The 23,607-nt window shown below is 39.6% G+C and overlaps 2 protein-coding genes across 3 annotated transcripts in view; both read right to left on the minus strand.

Moving 5' to 3' along the window:
* Window positions 1-13,806, minus strand: part of SPAG1 (sperm associated antigen 1) — an 82,288-nt gene extending 68,482 nt beyond the window's left edge. The window contains exons 1-3 of the mRNA XM_069600514.1: window positions 13,710-13,806; window positions 10,236-10,377; window positions 7,612-7,771 (exon numbers count right to left, since the gene is read on the minus strand). Coding sequence (XP_069456615.1) covers window positions 7,612-7,771; window positions 10,236-10,375 — 300 coding nt within the window. The 5' untranslated portion in view covers window positions 10,376-10,377; window positions 13,710-13,806. The remainder of the gene's footprint in view (window positions 1-7,611; window positions 7,772-10,235; window positions 10,378-13,709) is intronic.
* Window positions 13,807-19,729: 5,923 nt separating this feature from the next.
* On the minus strand, window positions 19,730-23,010 carry POLR2K (RNA polymerase II, I and III subunit K). Of its 2 annotated transcripts, none has more exons than XM_069600515.1 (4): window positions 22,903-23,010; window positions 22,054-22,122; window positions 21,591-21,683; window positions 19,730-20,926 (listed from the first exon to the last, which is right to left on the minus strand). In XM_069600515.1, exons 2-4 carry the CDS (start codon window positions 22,112-22,114, stop codon window positions 20,904-20,906), a joined length of 177 nt encoding a protein of 58 aa, XP_069456616.1. In that variant the 5' UTR covers window positions 22,115-22,122; window positions 22,903-23,010; the 3' UTR covers window positions 19,730-20,903. The 2 variants fall into 2 exon arrangements, with proteins under 2 accessions (XP_069456616.1, XP_069456618.1); XM_069600517.1 differs by having other exon boundaries at window positions 22,054-22,258; window positions 22,903-22,985.
* Between the last annotated feature and the right edge of the window lie 597 nt (window positions 23,011-23,607).

Genomic DNA, 23,607 nt, shown 5'->3' on the forward strand with positions numbered 1-23,607 from the left:
AGGTATTAAACTCCAAAATATAGAAATGGTTCATATAACTCAATATTAAAAAACTCCAAAGAACCAATCAAAAAAACAGGCAGAAGATCTAAATAGACATTTCTCCAAAGAAGATACACAGATGGCCAAAAGGCACAAGAAAAGATGCTCAACATCACTCATTATTAGAGAAATGCAAATCAATACCCCAATGAGGTATCACCTCATACTGTCAGAATGGCCATCATCAAAAAGTCTACGAACAATAAATGCTGGAGAGTGTGTGTAGAAAAAGGAACTCTCCTATACTATTAGTGGAAATGCAAACTGATGCAGCCACTATGGAGAATGGTATGGAGGTTCCTTAACAAACTAAAAATAGAGTTAACATATGATCCTGCAATCCCACTGCCGGGCATAGATTCAGAGAAAAGAAAATATACATGCACCCCAATATTCATTGCAACACTACTTACAATAGGCAAGAAATGGAAGAAACCTAAATGTTTGTCAACAGATGAATGGATAAAGAGAATGTGGTATATTTATTCAATGAAATGTTACTCAGTCATAAAAAAGAATGGAATAATGCCATTTGTAGTAACATGGATGGACCTAGAGATAAATCAAAGTGAAGAAACTATACTCAATACTTCACAATAACCTATATGGGAAAAGGATATGAAAAAAATAAGATACCAACATATATGTATGTATAACTGAATCACTATGCTGTACACCTGAAAGTAACCCTACACTGTAAATCATCCTCAATAAAAAATAAACAAATAAAAAATAAAAAGAATGTAAACAGATCAGAAAAAAAAAAAAGGTAGAATGATGGTTGCCAGGGGCTGGTGGTGGGGGTAGGACTGGAGAGTTATTGTTAAATGGTATGGAGTTTCAGTTTTGGAAGATGAAAAAGTCCTTGAGATTGGTTGCATAATAATATGAATATACTTAACACTAATGAACTGTATACTTGAAAATGATAAAGATGATAAACTTCATATGATGTGTATTTTTCCACAATAAAAATAAAGAAATAAAATTTCATAATTGAAGTGACTTGGAATGAGCAAATTAAATTAGAGAATCAACTTTTATAATAGTATAAAAGAGATACTTAGGAATAAATTTCATTAAAAATATATAAGAAGTATATATACACTGAAAACTACAAACACTGCTTCAAAAAATTAAATAAAGCTTATATGAACAGAAAAATACATGTTCATCAATCAGAAATTTCAATATTATCAAAATATCAATTCTTCCAAAACTGATCAACAAATTCAAAACAACCCCAACACAAATACAATTTCTATTTTGTAGAAATTGGCAAGCAAAGGACCTGGAACAGCCAAAACAACTTTGAAAACAAAGAACAAAGTTGGAGGACTTGCACTACCTGATATGAGAAAGGAATCTGAAAAAAGAATAGATATATGTAAGTGCATAACTGAATCACCTTGCTGTACATGTGAAACTAACACAACACAACTATTGTAAATCAACTATTTTGTTGCTGTTCAGTCACTAAGTCATATCTGACTGTTTGCGACCCCATGGACTGCAGCATGTCAGGCTCCTCTGTCCTCTGCTATCTCCCAGAGTTTGCTCAAATTCATGTCCATGGAGTTGGTGATGCTATCTAACCATCTTATCCTCTGCCTCTCCCTTCTCCTTTTGCCTTCAATTTTTCCCAGCATCAGAGCCTTTTCCACTAAGTTGGTTCTTTGCATCAGATGACCAAGCTATTAGAGCTTCAGCACCAGTCCTTCCACTGAGTATTCAGGGTTGATTTCCTTTAGGATTGACTAATTCAATCTCCTTGCACTCCAAGGGACTCTCAAGAGTCTTCTCTAGCAAAACAATTCAGAAGCATTAGTTCTTTGGCACTCAACCTTCTTTATGGTCTGATTCACATCCCAGCATGACTACTGGAAAAGACATAGCTTTGACTTTACAGACCTTTGTCAGCAACATCATGTCTCTGCTTTTTAATATATGTCTAGGTTTGTCATAGCTTTTCTTCCAAGGAGCAAGCATCTTTTAATTGCATGGCTGCAGTCGCCATTAACAGGGATTTTGGAGTCCAAGAATATAAAATCTGTCATTGCTTCTTCCACTTTTCCCCCTTCTATATGCCATGAAGTGATGGGACTGGATGCCATGATCTTAGTTTTTTAATATTGTGTTTCAAGTCAGGTTTTTCACTCTCCTCTTTTATCTTCATCAAGAAGCTTTTTAGTTCCTCTTCACTTTCTGCCATTAGAGTGATGTCATCTGCATATTTGAGGCTGTTGATATTTCTCCTGGAAATCTTGATTCCAGTTTGTGATTCACCCAGCCCAGTATTTCACATGATGTGAAATTTAACTTCTGCATAGAAGTTAAATAAGCAGGGTAACAATATACAGTCTTGTCGTACTCCTTTCTCAATTTTGAACCAGTCAGTTGTTCCATTTCCGGTTCTAACTGTTGCTTCTTGACCTGAATACAGGTTTCTCAGGAGACAGGTAAGGTGGTCTGGTACTCCCCTCTCTTTAAGAATTTTCCACAGTTTGTTATGATCGACACAGTCAAAGGTGCTAGCATAGTCAATGAAGAAGAAGTAGATGTTTTTCTGGAATTCCCTTGTTTTCGCACTGATCCAATGAATGTTGGCAATTTGACCTCTGGTTCCTCTGCCTCTTTGAAACCCAGCTTATACATCTAGAATTTCCTGGTTCATGTACTGCTGAAGCCTAGCTTGAAGGATTTTGAGCATAATCTTGCTAGCATGTGAGTATGCTGCTGCTGCTGCTGCTGCTGCTGCTGCTGCTGCTAAGTCGCGTAAGTCGTGTCCAACTCTGGGCAACCCCATAGACAGCAGCCTACCGGGCTCCCCAGTTCTCCAGGCAAGAACACTGGAGTGGGTTGACATTTCCTTCTCCAATGCTTGAAAGTGAAAAGTGAAAGTGAAGTCACTCAGTCGTGTCTGACTCCTAGCGACCCCATGGACTGCAGCCTACCAGGCTCCTCTGTCCATGGGATTTGCCAGGCAAGAGTACTAGAGTGGGTTGCCATTGCCTTCTGCAAGCATGTGAGTATACTCCAATATAAAATTAAAAATGTTTAAAAAGACATTGTTATCAAGACAATGGAATACTGGTGTAAAGACAGATATTTAGATTGGTGAACAGAATACAGAAACAGAGCTACATGTACAAAGTCAACCTATTTTTGACACTCGAACCAAGAAGTTCAATGAAAAAAAGATAATCATTCATTAGATGCTTGACATTTCGATATCCATATTGGTATATACAAATATATGCACTGGGTGTCTGTATATATCTGTCTGTGTGTCCAAAAAATAAAACTGATCTTACACCTACATTTAAGAGTTAAAATGATAAAACTTTTTGGACAAATCATAGGAGAAAATTTAGGGATCTTAAATGAGACAAAGGTTTCTTAAATAGGACACAAAAGCACAAACTATAAGAAAAATTGGTTTCATCAAAAGTAAAAATTTTTACTCTTCCAAAGATGCTATCTAAAAAAAAATGAAAAGGCAAGCCATACAATATCAGCAAATATTTGCAAAGATACATCCTCATGTGTAAAATACACAGAAGATACATATTTTACAATTCAATAAGAACATAAACAATCTAAATTTTTTAATGGGCAAAGGATTTAAAGACAAAAGAAGATATATGGATGAGAAGGAAATGAAAAGACATTCAACATCATTAGTAATTCAGTTCAGGTCAGTCGCTCAGTCGTGTCCGACTCTTTGCAACCCCATGAATCCCAGCATGCCAGGCCTCCCTGTCCAACGCCAACTCCCGGAGTTCACTCAGACTCACGTCCATCGAGTCCATGATGCCATCCAGCCATCTCACCCTCTGTCATCCCCTTCTCCTCCTGCCCCCAATCCCTCCCAGCATCAAAGCCTTTTCCAATGAGTCAACTCTTTGCATGAGGTGGCCAAAGTACTGCAGTTTCAGCTTTAGCATCATTCCTTCCAAAGAAATCCCAGGGCTGATCTCCTTCAGAATGGACCGGTTGGATCTCCTTGCAGTCCAAGGGACTCTCAAGAGTCTTCTCCAACACCACACTTCAAATGCATCAATTCTTCAAGGGTGCTCAGCCTTCTTCACAGTCCAACTCTCACATCCATACATGACCACAGGAAAAACCATAGCCTTGACTAGATGGACCTTAGTCAGCAAAGTAACGTCTCTGCTTTTGAATATACTATCTAGTTGGTCATAACTTTTCTTCCAAGGAGTAAGCGTCTTTTAATTTCATGGCTGCAGTCACTATCTGCAGTGATTTTGGAGCCCCAAAAATAAAGTCTGACACTGTTTCCACTGTTTCCCCATCTATTTCCCATGAAGTGATGGGACCAGATGCCATGATCTTTGTTTTCTGAATGTTGAGCTTTAAGCCAACTTTTTCACTCTCCTCTTTCACTTTCATCAAGAGGCTTTTTAGCTCCTCTTCACTTTCTGCCATAAGGGTGGTGTCATCTGCATATCTGAGGTGATTGATATTTCTCCCGGCAATCTTAATTCCAGCTTGTGTTTCTTCCAGTCCGTTTCTCATGATATACTCTGCATATAAGTTAAATAAGCAGGGTGACAATATACAGCCTTGATGCACTCCTTTTCCTATTTGGAACCAGTCTGTTGTTCCATGTCCAGTTCTAACTGTTGCTTCCTGACCTGCATACAGGTTTCTCAAGAGGCAGGTCAGGTGGTCTGGTATTCCCATCTCTTTCAGAATTTTTCACAGTTTATTGTGATCCACACAGTCAAAGGCTTTGGCATAGTCAAGAAAGCAGAAATAGATGGTTTTCTGGAACTCTCTTGGTTTTTCCATGATCCAGCAGATGTTGGCAATTTGATCTCTGGTTCCTCTGCCTTTTCTAAAACCAGCTTGAACATCAGGAAGTTCACAGTTCACATATTATTGAAGCCTGGCTTGGAGAATTTTGAGCATTACTTTACTAGTGTGTGAGATGAATGCAATTGTGTGGTAGTTTGAGCATTCTTTGGCATTGCCTTTCTTTGGGACTGGAATGAAAACTGACCTTTTCCAGTCCTGCGGCCACTGGTGAGTTTTCCAAATTTGCTGGCATATTGAGTGCAGCACTTTCACAGCATCATCTTTCAGGATTTGAAATAGCTCCACTGGAATACCATCTCCTCCACTAGCTTTGTTCATAGTGATGCTTTCTAAGGCCCACTTGGCTTCACATTCCAGGATGTCTGGCTCTAGATGAGTCATCACACCATCGTGATTATCCGGGTGGTGAAGATCTTTTTTGTACAGTTCTTCTGTGTATTCTTGCCACCTCTTCTTAATATCTTCTGCTTTTGTTAGGTCTATCCCATTTCTGTCCTTTATCGAGCCCATCTTTGCATGAAATGTTCCCTTGGTATCTCTAATTTTCTTGAAGAGATCTCTAGTCTTTCCCACTCTGTTGTTTTCCTCTATTCCTTTGCATTGATCGCTGAAGAAGGCTTTCTTATCTCTTCTTGCTATTCTTTGGAACTCTGCATTCAGATGCTTATATCTTTCCTTTTCTCCTTTGCTTTTCGCTTCTCTTCTTTTCACAGCTATTTGCAAGGCCTCCCCAGGCAGCCATTTTGCTTTTTTGCATTTCTTTTCCATGGGGATGGTCTTCATCCCTGTCTCCTGTACAATGTCATGAACCTCATTCCATAGTTCATCAGGCACTCTGTCTATCAGATCTAGACCCTTAAATCTATTTCTCACTTCCACTGTATAATCATAAGGGATTTGATTTAGGTCATACCTGAGTGGTCTAGCAGTTTTCCCTACTTTCTTCAATTTAAGTCTGAATTTGGCAATAAGGAGTTCATGATCTGAGCCACAGTCAGCTCCTGGTCTTGTTTTTGCTGACTGTATAGAGCTTCTCCATCTGGCTGCAAAGAATATAATCTATCTGATCATGAGCAATTAGAGAAATACAAATAAAAAGCACAATGAGATACAATTATACACCCAACAGAAGAGCTAAAATTAACCAAACTGACAATCCTAATTATGGACCATGATGTAGAGCAACTGGAACTTTTATCCATTATTGGCAGGATTGATTGCCACTTTAGAAAATACTCTGGGGGACTTCCCTGGTGGTCAGTGGCTAAGACTTGTAGTTCCCAATGCAGGGAGCCCAGATTCGATCCCTGGTCATGGAACTAGATTCCACATACCACAATGAAGACTGAAGATGCGACACAGCCAAATAAATCAAAAAGAAAGAAAAAAAAACTGGCATTTGTTCATCAAGTAGTAAATGGTTAAACAAACTGTAAGATAGCCATACAAATCACTACTACTCAGCAATTAAAAGGAATGAACCATGGACACATTCAACAACACAGATGAATCTCAGAAGCATCATGCTAAGTGGAAGAAGACAGATATGAAAGAAGATATACTATACAATTATATTTATATGAAAGGCAAGAAAAGGCAAATCTGTAATGATAGAAAGCAGTTCAGTGGCTGCCAGGAACCAGGGTATATGGTCAGCGCTGACTGCAAAGGGGCACAGTGAAACTTGTAGGGGTGATAGAAATATTCTATCGTATACGATTTGTCAAAACTCAGTGAAATTACCGTAATACAGCTAACTTTTTAAAAATAGAAATACAGTTGATTTACAATATAATGTTAGTTTCAGGTGTACAACATAGTGGTTAAATATTTTTGTAGATTATATTCCATTTAAAGTTATAAAGTAATGACTCTATTTCTCTATTTCATCCTTGCTGTTTATTTATTTTATACATAGTAGTTTGTATCTCTTAATCCCTTACTCCTATCCTGCCTCTCTTTCCTCTCCTCTCCCCACTGGTAACCACTAGTTTGTTCTCTGTATCTGTGAGCCTATTTCTGTTTTGTTGTATACATTCATTTGTTTTATAAAATGGCTAAGTTTTATTGAATGTAAACTATAACAATAATGCTGATTAAAAGAAATCAGTAAAGATACAAGCAGGTCATTAACGAAATAAAAAATTCAAGTGACAGACTTCTAAAACTTTAATGTTATGGTAAACAAACAATACATTATGTACTGTCATTTTTAAACCATTTACTTGATTTTAAAATGCAAAAAATGATTATCGTATCCAGGGAAGAGTAACCTGAAGTGGGCATTCCTACATACTGCTGTTGGGAGACTACAAAGGTACAACTTTCTGAGACACAAAGAAGCATGTTTTAACAGAAATACATTCAGATCCTTTCATATCAGGGCACTTGAATTCTAATAACTTATTCCTAGGAAATAACCAGGATGTACAAAAAATTGTGAACAAACATGTTTGGATAGCATGATTCATACATGCTGACTGAATTATGTTTCTTTCGTAGGATGGGGTATTACTTAGTCATTTAAAATACATACATGTACGTGAGCATGCTCCATACCTCCATATATATATAAAAATCTACAAAAACATAGTCACAATAGTCTCCTGGATGTAAGAAGCAACCAATACTACGTAAGTAATTACCACAAAATTCCCTTTACTGATTTCAGACAAGTAGATATATATCCCATGACAATGTCACCAAAAAAGTGATGTTACTCTATACCTTTATGTCACCATCAATTTTTTCCCATTCTTCTGCTGTAAAACTGGATGCTGTTGCCGCAGGTTTATCTTTCCTCAAAGCTCTACTTCCAGGAGCTAAGCCTGAAAGGTGCTTTTCACAAAATTCTGTAAGTTCAGGATAGTATCCTTCCTCACCAGACCTTTTAAAAAATTCAGAAATTTTAGAGTTACCACTTTATTTAGAGATCACGTAAACCTGTGGTTTGCAAGCTGGGTTCCATGGAGCCCAGGGGTTCCAAGGAGATCTCATGACCCGCCTCCCTACAAGGAGGAAGGCTGGGCTGCTGCTTTCCCGGAACCTTCCTCAATTTCAGCAACCTCTACTTTCATCTGATCTATGGAGTGTCGCAATGAAGGGGAGAAACAGGAGCTCCAAAGACACCAATTTCCATCACACACTTTAAAAGTTGAATAAATAACATTTTCTCTCCTCTTCAACACTCACATGTTCATTTTGTACATAAGGTAATTTTAAACTTATAAATGGAAATTCATTATTAGAGACCGGCAAAGAGTGAGACTTTGGAGTTACTTTCCAGTGAGGAATTACTATCCTAGCTCAATTTTTCCTATCCCCCTAAGGGGATAGGAAGATAATGGCAGAGGAAGAGTTTAGAACAACACACCTCTAAATTCAATCACTCAAGGAACAGAATTCCTTCCTTACAGAGTTAGAGACATCTGTTCTTTTTTGCTTGTTTACTTTTTTAAGGAAAATCAATCTTTTCCCTGTTTCTTGTGAATCTACTTTTAAATTTTTTTTAAGGAAAATCAATCTTTTCCCTGTTTCTTGTGAATCTACTTACTTTTAAATTTTTAGAGAAATAAAAATAAATCCCATTTTCAAATTAAAGTTTAAAATATAATTCCAAGTCCATACCACTTAAAAAGGCTATTAATTAAAAAAATCTTTCAAATTCTTTCATCCCATAAACTCTTGTTTTCTCTCTTTCAAATTCTTCCATCCCATAAACTCTTGTTTTCTTTATTAGTCATTGATCAAATACAAATGAAAATGTTCTCATATGTTGAGAAAAACAAAAGAGAAAACAATGATATGATGAGGCTATTACCTCAACTCTGGCTGGGGACAAGCAGGACTGCTTAGGAAGGGCAGGAGGCTAAAGGTGAAAGAAAAAGGAAAGGACATAGAGATAAAGAAGTGCATCAGAGGAAAGAATGAATCACTGCTGAGTAAAAGGAATACTATTGATGTCCTGGAAAGGGGAAGTTCATGCTCACAAGTGCTTCCGCAATATGAGAAAACCCTTCAAACGAAAATTCCTTGAGAAACACCACACAGGTGGCACAGGTTGGTATGCAACAGGTCAGTTTCCCTTTTTAAAAAAGTATTTATTTACTTGGGCTTCCCAGGTGACTCAGTGGTAAAGAATCTGCCTGTCAATGCAGGAGACTCGGGTTTGATCCTTGGGTTGGGAAGATCCGCTGGAGAAGGAAATGGCAACAACCTGCTTCAGGTAAGCTGCGTCGAAAATTCCATGGACAGAGGAGCCTGGCAGGCCATAGTCCATGGCATCACAAAGAGTCGAACACAACTGAGCGACTGAGCACATTTGTTTATTTGGCTGCGTCAGGTCTCAGTTGCAGCGCCTTGGGATCTTTGTTGCATGTGGGATCGTTCATTGTCATATACAGACTCTCTCTAGTTGCAGTATCAGGGCTTAGTTGCTCCGAGGGCTGTGAGAACCCAGTTCCCTGATCAGGGATCACACTTGCATCCCCTGTATTGAAAGGCACACCACTGGACCACTGAGAAGTTCCAGGTCAGCGTTTGTTGCAGAGCCCCCTTGACCACCTGCCTGTCGATCTTCCAGGCTGTTGTTGGAAACACGTCCCTGGGCCCCGCTCCCGGGCCCCGCTCCCAATTTCCTGAAGCAGAATCTCTAGGAATGGGGCCCTCAAATTAGCAATTTTTTAACCGCCATATTTGGTGAATATGAAAGTTTGACAATCACGGCCACAGGGCTCTTACCCAGAAAAGGCCTTGATTCCCTGACTTTTGGTCCTACTTCCTGCTCCCACCCCACCGTCCATGTGACAGCTCCCAGTGAGTCACTCACCTTTGTTGGCAGGTGGTTAGAAGTGAGACAGTGCCAAAGCGCTTTATCAGCAGAAGCAGATGCCTCCTAAAAGCTGCTTTACCTTAATGGGAGGAAGGAAGCAAGAAAAATGCTCTCCTCCTGGGATGCCGATTAACCTAAGTCTGGTGCTGAAAAATGTGGTTCAGTCACTAAATCATGTTTGACTTTGTGACCCCATGAACTGTAGCCTGCTAGGTTCCTCTGTCCATAGGATTCTCCAGGGAAGAATACTGGAGTGGATTGCTATTTCCTTCTCTAGGGGATCTTCCCAACCCAGCGATTGAACCTGTGTCTCCTGCATTTTCTTGCTGGAATTAAATCGGGCCAGAACCCTCCAAACTAACCACAGATTTAAAACCACTGTTTTGGCACCTAACATGGACAAAAACAACAATCTCAATATTTGAAATTTTGCTCCAAAATTTCTAATGAGGCTTTGAATTTCAGAAGTCAACAAGATAATTAAAATTGGCAGACTGAAACAAGATTTTTTAACGCTTACCTGAGCACACAAAGAATTTTTTCCAAGTGTTTAACATCTGAACATTTTTCAATATACTTGAAATCCAAATGTTCAACAGGAATTTTAAATGTTTTTGTTGTCCCGAAGCCCCACAATGATGGATAATCTTTGGTGGCCATAGCTGAAATGTAGTGTAGGAAAACAGTTATGAATCTTATATAGTAAAACTCAATTTGGATAGTAGTAACCATCTAGGTACTTCTGCAATGTTTATTTTTCATTTCTACAGAAAAGGAGATGGAGTGATGTGAACCACTTTAATGTGAACCATTTTAAAAGCTTTTCATTTAATTTGTTACAAGACTGCTTCTGTTTTGGTTCTTTGGTTTTAAGACATCTGGGATCCTAGCTCCCTGATCAGGGATCATACTGGCACCCCCCTGCAAAGTCTTAACTATTGGATCGCCAGGGAAGTCTCTGGAGTATTTCTTCTAAGGAGGAAGCTCATTGTAAACTCTGTCTTATAAGAGCAGTTAGCATTCATGGGGCTAAATTACTATCTACCACACATAGATTAGCTTCCTTAATTCTCACTTAAGCAAAATTGAAATGTAATGACAAAGCAAGATTTGGTGTGTAGAGGAAAAATCTTTTTCTTCTACCAATTTGGGTTCAGTACCTGAGGCCAATAATTCATACCGACAAAAGATATCAGCAGGAGAAAAGGTTTATTTTATATACTCCTGGAGGCTTCACAGAAAAGTGAAAACTCAAAGAAACCGCTACCTCTGGGAACCTATGTATCATTTTAACAAAGTGTGATAAATTGTGTAGAAATGATTAGACAAAGGAAAAAGGGTTTTGGCTTCTAGAAAGTAAATATATGGAAAAACTAATGGAAGATGAGTTATTTTAATGAGGGTTGTTTCTGCAGACTCACCTCAGTGCTGACTGTCCATCTGCTGTGATAAGGATTGTACTCCTCACCTTGGGATGAGAGGAGAGGAGGGAACACCTTCATAAAGGGAAATTTATGTCCTGCTGTTAGGCAGAAAAGGAGAAGGCAGAAAGAGTTTTTTCTGCGTCTGCTCTTATTTGCCTTCTGCTCAAAATAATCCTTATGCCAAAGTGGCCAACTTGGGTGTAGTGTGCGTATTCTGATCCTCTTTAGTGCTCAAGCTGCTTTCTTAAGGTATCTTTGAACATTGATTTTGGTATCTCCTACTTTAGCTGTTCACATCCTAATTGTTTTTTTGATTCCGTACAAACATAAATAATCTCCTTTCTGTAATTCTGCATCGTCTTCTTCCACATTCCCTGCCTCCTTACATTCTCAGTTGCCCACTCCCATCAATGAACAGCTGCCAGGCCTAATATGTTCTAAAGGAACTCTGCACATACCTCTCTCGTACCATATAGCAGATATCCAAATTCTATTTCTTTGTCTTCTCTTCTAGATTGTGAGAGATTTTACCTAACTCATCTCAGAGCTTCAGAACTAACATAGTAAGTAGTGTCTCATATCCCTTAAGAAATACCTGCTAAATTCAACTGAATTGGGAATATGATGGCCTTGGATAGCTTCACTCTACTGATATACTGCTAATGATAGTGTCAATAACAGCAACAAACACATTAATTCTTAATGAACTTTGCATATATTATTATTTTGTTTAATCCTTCAACTACTGTATCAAGTATGTTTTAAACAGAGAGCAGTAATAACAGTTAACATTTATGAAGCTAAATTTCTATGTCATGAATTATGTCAGTCCTCAAGACCACTTTCATGAAAGATATTACTTCCTTTTTACAGATGAAGAAGGTGATGTTTCAAGTATATAAATTGCATATGGTCATATAACTATTAAGTAGTGAACTGAAGAGTTGAACCTCAGGCCACTACAGAGCCCACATACTTAACTGTCATACTTAATTGTGCTTTTCAAATCACAGGTGGCAACTCATGAAATCAACTTAGTCAGCTGCAATCAGGAATAAAATCAGACTACCTGACACTAACCATTAAATACTGTTTCACAGAAACTTTTATTTCATGCCTATATAAAGAAATGATAAATACAGGCATATATAAATGCACACACAAATGTGTATATAAATGTTGCAAAGTAAAATGTATACATAATGAGTTATATTGTCAAAGTTTTTTTTTTTTTAAACACTGCACTAAAACACACTGGGTGATAAATTTTAAAACAAGTAGCAATAAGTCTAATCCATAAGGAATATTCCCTTCAGCATGCCTGCCCTCTGAATCTGATCATACATCAGACCCCTGCAGAAAAAGGATGCACTGTCAGCATCTCCATATTCCTGCTGGCTTTGACTTGGGTACAGAATATAGATGACAGTTTGTCAGCTTTTGAATGAGGTCCAGCGAGGAAGTGAGAATATGGCTTTCACACCATAACTAGCAGGGCCCAGTAGGATGGTCTCCCATCACAAGGGTAGCCTTAATGGTGGAAGTTACAAGAAACCAAGTGAAGAACTTTAAAATTATTGATGCTGCCCAGAATAGAATGAATTGTCTGTAGGACATTTTTTTCCCAAGAGCTGGAGGATATTTGATGGGAGGATTTAAGCACCTAACAGGATTAAAATAGATTACCTTCAATTAAAGGAATCTTGAAACCCCTGAGGTTTTATGATTTGAATAACACATAGTGAAAAACGTTAGAAATGATAAAGACACCGCTTACCTAATTAAGAGAATTTCAACATAAACCCCGTTTTAACGTTTCTGAGAATCTTTTTTGAAAACTACCATGTGGAGGACTGCGGTGGGGAGGAGACACATTCTCAAGATCAATAAATGTTAACTCTCAAACTCCAAAAAACAAGTTATACTTTACTTGCTCCTGTTAGAACTCTTCCACATCTGCTTGCAACTTGTATCTGATTAGGAAAGTTGTGGTCCTAGTTGGGGTTAACTTCTCCACCATCCTAACTCACATCCATTTCCCACATTTACTCATCAGTTTGTCAGTAATACCTCCAGCGCAAACTGCAATACGCTAGTAACAGGAAACACTGTTTTGACTTCCACCTTTGCACGTTCTCCCCAGCATCCACAAGGCTGGGCGCCACCTGCAGCCGGAGACCGAAAGGAAACGGCATCCTCCAGCCCGTAGCAACGGTTTCTATGTACAGCGCGACCAGAGAGGACAGCGGGCTCAGGGCCTGCCCGCGATCCCGGAGCTTCTACAGCCAACCCGCAGCGGTCAGGGGCCACTTCAGGACTCTTATGAATAATTTCTCTCTATTCCCCGGCTTTGTGGCCGGGGAATAGAACTAGTGGCCGCCCCCGGAGACCTTGCCCCAACACCCGCCAACTTCAGCCCCGAGAAACAAAAGGCCCCAGTTTCTTCCCCGACTGAGAAGGCTGTTCATCCCGCGCTTCCTCCCTACTTCAGAGTCTATCTTTCACCCCGCCCCCCGGAGGGAGGGATTGCGATGGGGAGATGTAGTTTACTCCTGGGCGCACATACTCACCTGGTTCAGACTCCAAGCCGTGCAGAGGACCCAGCCACACACCGTATCAGCCTCGCTCAGGCACCCGGGGAGGGGCGCGCCGCTCCGCCCCGCCCCTGCCCACACCGCCCCTCCCCAGACCGAGAGCTTGAGGCGGACCGCCGCGGGCGGGGTTGAGAGCCTCTGCGTGACGACTGGCTAGTCTCCGGTTTGCCATCCACTGATTGGCCTTGCAGACCCAGCTTCACTCAGACACAGGATAATTAAACAGGAGTTGCAATTACACGTACTCAGAAAATTTCTTTTCACGCACACTTTATGGTTTTTTCTGGTCATAATTGTGTACAGAAACAATCAAGCTGAATAAACAAGCAAGATAAACACCAACTCGCAAGTAAATAGACTATGTTGGCAAATTAAAAACATCACTATCATCTTCATAAAGACATTCCATCCAAGAATATATAGATGGATTAGAAAGTAAATGTGAAATCTTTCACAGATTAAAAAAAGAGAGAGAAAAGATGAAAAAGTTAGGTCAATGAGTCTAAACTAGATTTAAAAGATCTAGAGAGAGAATACTGAGGATCAGTTCAGTTCAGTCGCTCAGTTGTGTCCGACTCTTTGCGACCCCATGAACTGCAGCACTCCAAGCCTCCCTGTCAATCACCAACTCCCATTGTCCATTGAGTCGGTGATGCCATCCAACCATCTCATCCTCTGTCATCCCCTTCTCAAACTGCCTTCAATCTTTCCCAACATCAGGGTTTTTTCAAATGAGTTAGCTTTTCGCATCAGGTGGCCGAAATACTAGAGTTTCAGCTTTAACATCAGTCCTTTCAATGAACACCCAGGACTGATTTCCCTTAGGATGCACTGGTTGGATTTCCTCCTAGTCCAAGGGACTCTCAAGAGTCTTCTCCAACACCACAGCTCAAAAGTATCAATTCTTCTGGGCTCATTTTCTTTATACTCCAACTCTCACATCCATACCTGACTACTGGAAAAACCATAGCCTTGACTAGATGGACCTTTGTTGGCAAAGTAATGTCTCTGCTTTCTAATATGGTGTCTAGGCTGGTCACAACTTTCCTTCCGAGGACTAAGTGTCTTTTACTTTCATGGCTGCAGTCACCTTCTGCAGTGATTTTGGAGCCCAAAAAATAAAGTCAGCCACCATTTCCAGTTTCCCCATCTATTTGCCATGAAGTGATGGGAGCAGATGCCATGATCTTCATTTTCTGAATGCTGAACTTTAAGCCAACTTTTTCACTCTTTCACTTTCATCAAGAGGCTCTTTAGTTCTTCACTTTCTGCCATAAGGGTGGTGTCATCTGCATATCTGAGGTTATTGATATTTCTCCTGGCAATCTTGATTCCAGCTTGTGCTTCCTCCAGCCCAGGGTTTCTAATGATGAATTCTGCATATGTTAAATAAGCAGAGTGGGTGATGATATACAGCCTTGACGCACTCCTTTTCCTATTTGGAACCACTCTGTTGTTCCATGTCCAGTTCTAACTGTTGCTTCCTGACCTGAATACAGATTTCTCAAGAGGCAGGTCAGGCGGCCTGGTATTCCCATCTCTCAGAATTTTCCAGTTTATTGTGATCCACACAGTCAAAGGCTTTGGGATAGTCAAGAAAGCAGAAATAGATGTTTTTCTGGAACTCTCTTGGTTTTTCCATGATCCAGCGGATGTTGGCAATTTGATCTCTGGTTCCTCTGCCTTTTCTAAAATCAGCTTGAACATCTGGAAGTTCACAATTCACGTATTGCTGAAGCCTGGCTTGGAGAATTTTGAGCATTACTTTACCAGCATGTGAGATGAGTGCAATTGTGCGGTAGTTTGAGCATCCTTTGGCATTGCCTTTCTTTGGGATTGATATGAAAACTGACCTTTTCCAGTCCTGTGGCCACTGCTGAGTTTTCAAAATTTGCTGACATATTGAGTGCTGCACTTTCACAGCATCATCTTCTTAGATTTGAAATAGCTCAACTGGAATTCCATCACCTCCACTAGCTTTGTTCGTAGTGATGCTTTTTAAGGCCCACTTGACTTCGCATTCCAGGATGTCTGGCTCTAGGTGAGTGATCACACCATCGTGATTATCTGGGTCGTGATCTTTTTTGTATAGTTCTTCTGTGTATTCTTGCCACCTCTTCTTAATATTTTCTGCTTCTGTTAGGTCCATACCATTTTTGTCCTTTTTTGAGCTCCTTTGCATGAAATGTTCCCCTGGTATCTCTGATTTTCTTGAAGAGATCTCTAGTTTTTCCTATTCTATTGTTTTCCTCTATTTCTTTGCATTGATTGCTGAGGAAGGCTTTCTTATCTCTCCATGCTATTCTCTGGAACTCTGCATTCAAATCAGTATATCTTTCCTTTTCTCCTTTGCTTTTCACTTCTCTTCTTTTCACAGCTATTTGTAAGGCCTCCTCAAGACAGCCATTTTGCTTTTTTGCATTTCTTTTTCTTGGGGATGGTCTTGATCCCTGTCTCCTGTACAATGTCACAAACCTCTTTCCATAGTTCATCAGGGACTCTATCAGATCTAGTCCCTTAAATCTATTTCTCACTTCCACTGTACATAATCATAAGGGATTTGATTTAGGTCATACTTGAATGGTCTAGTGGTTTTCTGCATTTTTTTTTCAATTTAAGTCTGAATTTGGTAATAAGGGGTTCATGACCTGAGCCACAGTCAGCTCCTGGTCTTGTTTTTGCTGACTGAGGATAGGAAGTGATTAACCCAAGAAAAATTTCCCAGAACTGAAGAGCTTCAATTTCCACGCTGAGAGTATACACCCAGCAACCAAAACAAGCAAACAGATTCATTCCAAGGCACATACTGCAAAATTTCAGGGCACTAGCAAAGAACATTCTAAGTTTCTAGAGAGAATGTAGGTCACAAAGGGTAAGGAAGATCGGTTTTGTACTTTCCCACAATAATACAGATAGCTAGAACACAACAAAATATTTCAAAATTCTGATGTTCGCAATAACACAAGAAAGGTCATTTTAGGCAGAGAGAAAAACACGAGAAAAGGCACAGGCAAGGTCCATTATCAGCTTCAGCTCAGTTCAATTCAGTCGCTAAGTCGTGTCTGACTCTGCGACCCCATGAATCCCAGCACGCCAGGCCTCCCTGTCCATCACCATCTCCCGGAGTTCACTCAGACTCACGTCCATCGAGTTGGTGATTCCATCCAGCCATCTCATCCTCACCCTTCTCCTCCTGCCCCCAATCCCTCCCAGCATCAGAGTCTTTTCCAATGAGTCAGCTCTTCGCATGAGGTGGCCAAAGTACTGGAGTTTCAGCTTTAGCATCATTCCTTCCAAAGAACACCCAGGGCCGATCTCCTTTAGAATGGACTGGTTGGATCTCCTTGCAGTCCAAGGGACTCTCAAGAGTCTTCTCCAACACCACAGTTCAAAAGCATCAATTCTTCGGTGCTCAGCTTTCTTCACAGTCCAACTCTCACATCCATATATGACCACTGGAAAAACCATAGCCTTGACTAAACGGACCTTTGTTGGCAAAGTAATGTCTCTGCTTTTTAATATGCTATCTAGGTTGGTCATAACTTTTCTTCCAAGGAGTAAGTGTCTTTTAATTTCATGGCTGCAGTCACCATCTTCAGTGATTTTGGAGCCCAAAAAGATAAAGTCTGACACTATTAAAGAACTGCAAACATCTCCTTAGAACCAAAGGTTAAGAGGTGGGTTGAAGTGGTGACAGAGGAGGGAGAGGGCTCTGCTTGTACTATTCCCAACAGTTTTTTACTTTATCAAAATGGGAGGCTACTGAAGATTTTCAGCAAGACAGAGCCGTGAAATTTCTATTTTACAATGATCCAAGTTGGGATGGGAATTCCATGGTGGTCTAGGGGTTAGGACTCTACAATGAGCAAGCTGAAGAGTATGGAAAACAGCAAGACCAGTAGCTGAGACTAACCCAAAGGTGTATATAATACAGAGAAGAACGGTTGAAAAAAGATCTTCACGACCCAGATAATCAAGATGGTGTGATCACTCACCTAGAGCCAGACATCCTGGAATGTGAAGGCAAGTGGGCCTTAAAAAGCATCACTATGAACAATGCTAGTGAAGGTGATGGAATTCCAGTTGAGCTATTTCAAATCCAAAAAGATGATACTGTGAAAGTGCTGCACTTAGTATGTCAGCAAATTTTGAAAACTCAGCAGTGGCCACAGGACTGGAAAAGGTCAGTTTTCATTCCAATCCCAAAGAAAGGCAATGCCAAAGAATGCTCAAACTACTGCATAATTGCACTCATCTCACACGCTAGTAAAGTAATGCTCAAAAATTCTCTAAGCCAGGCTTCAGCAATACATGAACCATGAACTTCCAGATGTTCAAGCTGATTTTAGAAAAGGCAGAGGAACCGGAGATCAAATTGCCAACATCCGCTGGATCATGGAAAAAGCAAGAGTTCCAGAAAAACATCTATTTCTGCTTTCTTGACTATGCCAAAGCCTTTGACTGTGTGGATCACAATAGACTGTGGAAAATTCTGAAAGAGAAAGGAATACCAGACCACCTGACTTGCTATACAGGAGAAACTTGTATTCAGGTCAGGAAGCAACAGTTAGAACTGGACATGGAACAACAGAGTGGTTCCAAATAGGAAAAGGAGTACATCAAGGCTGTATATCATCATCCTGCTTATTTAACTTATATGCAGAGTACATCATTAGAAACACTGAACTGGAAGCACAAGCTGGAATCAAGATTGCCGAGAGAAATATCAATAACCTCAGATATGCAGATGACACCACCCTTATGGCAGAAAGTGAAGAAGAACTAAAGAGCCTCTTGATGAAAGTGAAAGAGGAGAGTGAAAAAGTTGGCTTAAAGTTCAACATTCAGAAAACAAAGATCATGGCATCTGGTCCCATCACTTCATGGGAAATAGATGGGGAAACAGTGGAAATGGTGGCTGACATTTTTGGGGCTCAAAAATCACTGCAGAAGGTGACTGCAGCCATGAAATTAAAATACGCTTACTCCTTGGAAGGAAGTTATGACCAACCTAGACAGCATATTAAAAAGCAGAGACATTACTTTGTCAACAAAGTTCCGTCTAGTCAAGGCTACCTTTTTCCAGTAGTCATGTATGGACGTGAGAGTGGGGCTATAAAGAAAGCTGAGCGCAGAAAAACTGATGCTTTTGAACTGTGGTCTTGGAGAAGACTCTTGAGAGCCCCTTGGACTGCGAGGATATCCAACCAGTCCATCCTAAGGGAAATCAGCCCTGGGTGTTCATTGGAAGGACTGACATTGAAGTTGAAACTCCAACACTTTGGCCACCTGATGTGAAGAGCTGACTCATCTGAAAAGACCCTGATGCTGGGAAAGATTTAGAGCAGAAGGGGATGATAGAGGATGAGATGGTTGGAGGTCATCACCGACTCAATGGACATGAGTTTCAGTTAACTCTAGGAGTTGGTGATGGACAGGGAGGCCTGGCGTGCTGCAGTCCACGGGGCTGCAAAGAGTCAGACACAACTGAGGGACTATACTGAACTGAACTGAATACAATCATCTGTGCAGAAACTGTAACGGTGTGAATAGCTAACATTTATTACTTTAAGAGTTTTTATCTTGCAGCAAATGTTTGGGGTAGGTGCTGTAGTGTATTTTTTGATGCCCACCTTACAAATAAGGAAAGTGAATCCTGGTGAAGTCACTGCCATCTAACAAGGGACTCTGCAGGTATATGTAGGTATAGATGTATTAATTTCTTGACTTCAACAATTAAGCTGAAGTTAAATAAACTGGCCAGTAAATTTTGATGAACCTGTGTGTCTGATAAACAGTTTAAGTAGGGAACAAGTTATGTGTTAGCTTCAAGCTCAGATTTACTGATTTTTATATTTATAGACCAGTATTCAAAAGAATTTTTTAAAAGCTATTTTATATCTATTTTACCTTTTCTATAACTGTCCAGGTAGGCAAGAAGTAAAATTACTCTCATTTTATAGATAAAGGAGACATAAGGAGGTAACTGATTGAAATGAATTCCAGGTGTCATACTTTACCCATTAAACCACAGACTAGTTAACCAAACAACAATACTCAAACTACTAAAGCACAAAGGACCTATGATGAAATTAGAATAGTTAAGAGCAACATTATCAGTGAGTTGGGGTTTAGGCAGCTGTCATTTATCAGGACTCTTCCATACAGAAAGGACAAGCTCAAGAAGGAATTAAGGAATATGGCAGAATCACAGAATTATGAAAGCCACGGTCTAGGAAAAACTGGATCAAGGAAGCAGCCTTTAAAAATCTCGAGTATGGTAGTGCTATATAGCACATAATGAATTTACAGAACTTAGTATTTAAGGATGGCAGTAGAAATAACAGGTACTTCTTTTAAATGGCACAGATAATTCTCTGAATGTTCGAGACACACAAAGCTATCAATAAAGTTTATCTAATCGAATCCTGGAACAGATGGAGTATCTCAGTATCCATATTCCTAGTTATCAAAGCAAAAGCTTTAAACATTCATCCAATAATTAAGTGTAAACCAACTTTTTTAATATGCTGAAAGCAGAATTTTTTGTTTACTTTAATGAATTACAACTGGGAAACCACACCTGCCTTAACAGTCTGCTTCATCCACTTTACTTGGGATTTTGTCTTGCAGAAAGCAACCATCAAAGTTTCTTTTCCACTGCCCAAGATTTTAAAAAGTCAACCATTACATATAAATACAGAAAGCCTATGCCAAGTTAACAAATAAAAACTGTAACTCAAAATGAGGTATGCACATTGACAGTAAGTGCACTGGTATACTCTATACAAAAGCTGGAGAGTTTACAAACAATTGGTGATGTAAAACAGAGGTTTCCTAAGAACTTAATCAGACCTTTAAAAAGCCCCAGAAAACTTCATTTTTAACAAGGGTCCCAGATGATTCCAGGTTTTGCTCAAAGTGTAGTTTGGGAAACATTTTTAACCTCCACTGAGTGTCAGATTACATATACAATAAAATTAAAATACAAACCATGTAACTGAATGAAAAATAATATCTTTATATAAGCTATTAACAGATATCTAAATACAATATAGTTTTTAAAAATGAAATGTGTATATAATTGTATTCATAAAGTACACTAATCAAAATCTATACATTAGCAACAAATCCAAATAAAAGTGAAGATATTCCTCCGAATTTCATGTTTCACCGAGCATCAAAAACCACCACTGTAATATACCAAGTTAAGGACATAAAAAGGTACATTAAAATTAAAATTTTAGTACTTCCAAGTCACTTTCTCTTTGCAATAATCTATTTAATCTAAAACGTTAGTCATTTTAGATTTAAGTTAATCTAAAATGCACAGAAGAATAAAATTCACTATCTACTATGATGAGAAATGAACTAAAAAATAAACTATTTTAATTATTAGCCCTCTTTCCATGATAGAGACCAACGCACCAAGAAACTAAAGCAGTGTTAAAAGCAATAATTTACTGTTCTAAAAAATACTGTCAGTTATTACATAACAATTTACTCTGTCTTTCAACTAATTCATAAGTCTCACTTTTTCCATTAGGTAGCATAAAAACACTACTTAGTTCCCTTTGTATAATTTAGTTTGTTCATAAACTGAAGCTCAGGAATGAGTACTTATATAGAACTGCTGAAAAATACACTTATGAAAGCCAAAATCAACTAGTATTTAGATTACTTGGTATACATCTACACACCGAAGTATTGTCAAAGAAAATGATAAACTTTTTTTTTTTTGGTGAAGTAATCCAAGTTGTTACCATTTTCACAAGTAATTAGTCTTTGACTATCAAACCAAGCGTTATTCTTCACTTGCTCCCATCTCATACCTAAGAAGTACAGTTAAAAGGATACATCTTTTAGTCCTTTTCTTGTACATTATTCTGTATCCACATTCTCTGCATCGGATTGGATCCCTTGATTTTATTTCATTTTCTGTGTGACATTCTAGAAACGAAAATACATTCATTTATTCAATGCCTAAAAGAGAAATTATTACAGACAAGCAAATTATCTTGACCATATTTTTCATCCAACACACTAAAATACACTCAATCTTAAGGATGTGTTGCTATTATCAGTAAGCTAAAGGAGAGAGGAAAAAAAGAGTGGTGGGCAAGGCACTTTTCCTAGAAGAGGAAATGAAAGGATTTCATTTGAGATTTCCTTTCATAATGAGAGGATTTTTTTTTTAAGATTGCTAAAGCTGTTCAGCTTTCTAACTTTAAAGATGAACGACTCACTTAAGTCAAAGACAAATGCACAATTCTTTTTTTTTAAACCGAGTTTAAATACTCTTACTTTGTGTTATTCTTACCTCCACAGATATAGATCATCGGCTGCTGCTTTGGGGGTTGAACGTCCTTCTGGGTGTCCATTGTTGTCCCTGAAATCGGAGACTCAAATATTTAATATCTCAAAACGGGGCCCTCACAAATCCAACCAGGAATCATTTTTCCGAGGGCAAGCTAAAAAGGTCCCAATTCCTAGTCGGTACTTTGTTTCAAATCCTATGGCTGGGTCTAAAGGACGAAACAAACAAACAAAAAAACGCGTTGTGCATTTGCCCCCAAATTGGACTCTTATTTTACAGATGAAAGAGTCAGGTTTAGGGAAGTTCATTTGGGCAGGATTACTCAGCAGCAATGCAGGAGCCCCGGGTTCGATCACGGGGTCGGGAAGATCCCTGGGGTAAAGAATCGCAACCCATTACAGTATTCTTGACTGGAGAATTCCACGGACAGAGGAGTCTGGCAGGCTACAGTCCATGGGGTCGCGAAGAGTGGGACACGACTGAGCGACTAACACACTCAGTTGCAGAATCAGAGAGATTTAGATCTGATTGCAAAGCCCGCGTCTTCATTTAACACGTTATATTTTTCCAAAATTTAGCAGGAGATTGTAAAAGAAAAAAAAAACAAAACACCTCTCTCAATAGGAGAACACGCGAACCAAAGAGAAGAATAAATAACTCCCCAAAGCCAGTCAACAGTTAAACAGGGAAACAACCCAACAGCTAAACAGGCAAAACACTAGAAGTATCGACTCTATCCCCAGCCTCTCCCGACTCTAACCCTTACACTAGACCTCTTTAGACCTTACTGTCTTTGCAGTTTGGGACCAAATTTCCCACCCTCAAATCCCAAACCTTCAATTTCCTACTCACGTAACACGGAGAAACCTTTAGGCCTTTCGAAACAAATTCCGACTCGCCTCTGACCCGCGGCCAACTTCCGGCGCTTGCTTCTGACGTGTCGGAGTCTCCGCCCGTTCCGTAGTCTCCGCCCCTTCCGTTCCGGGCGTGGCTGAGGAACCTGGATTGAGCAGAAGCGGGTGAAGCGGATGCCTTCTTGTTTTCGAGTTTAGTCGAGAGTGCTTGTTTCGCTCTTAGCTGTTTTCATTTTTCAGGGAAGCAAAGCATTTTAGCAGCCTTTCATGTCCAAGGAGGTTTGTCTCTCTGATAAATGAAGTCTGCAGAAAGCAACATTTTTCTAGGCGGGCAGAGGGTTAGAAGAGAAACCCCAGTGAAGTGCTCGTGGAATACTAGGCTGACCGTTACTCCAAGGAACGTAGAAGAATCGGCTCCACCGCGGATATCCACGTCGAAAAGCCCTTTTCAGACTACGTGTTTCGAATCGTTTGCTGTTTGTGCCGGGGCAGTGGAGCACCCCCTCGGTCGCTATCTTTCATATAATTTCGTTTTTGCTTTTCGACCCTTTCTCTCCTAGGCGCTCGTTCTCTGACTCACACATTTTACTTGTGGGCAGGTACGTCAGTTGCTCCCACTTAAAGCTAAGGGATTTAGGTAGTGGTAGCTGTCCACTGTGGAGAAGGCAATGGCACCCCACTCCAGTACTCTTGCCTGGAAAAT

This window comes from Ovis canadensis, chromosome 9 (assembly GCF_042477335.2).
Source record: "Ovis canadensis isolate MfBH-ARS-UI-01 breed Bighorn chromosome 9, ARS-UI_OviCan_v2, whole genome shotgun sequence".
NCBI classification, from domain to species: Eukaryota; Metazoa; Chordata; class Mammalia; order Artiodactyla; family Bovidae; genus Ovis; species Ovis canadensis.

Bases quoted from the DNA above. Each gene is read 5' to 3' on its own strand.
- POLR2K (XM_069600515.1), bottom strand. From the start codon at position 22,114: ATGGACACCCAGAAGGACGTTCAACCCCCAAAGCAGCAGCCGATGATC. The intron at 21,684-22,053 runs GTAAGAATAACA...TTTCGTTTCTAG, and splicing joins GATGATCTATATCTGTGGAG to AATGTCACACAGAAAATGAA. The intron at 20,927-21,590 runs GTATCCTTTTAA...GGTATATTACAG, and splicing joins CAAGAAAAGGACTAAAAGAT to TGGTGGTTTTTGATGCTCGG.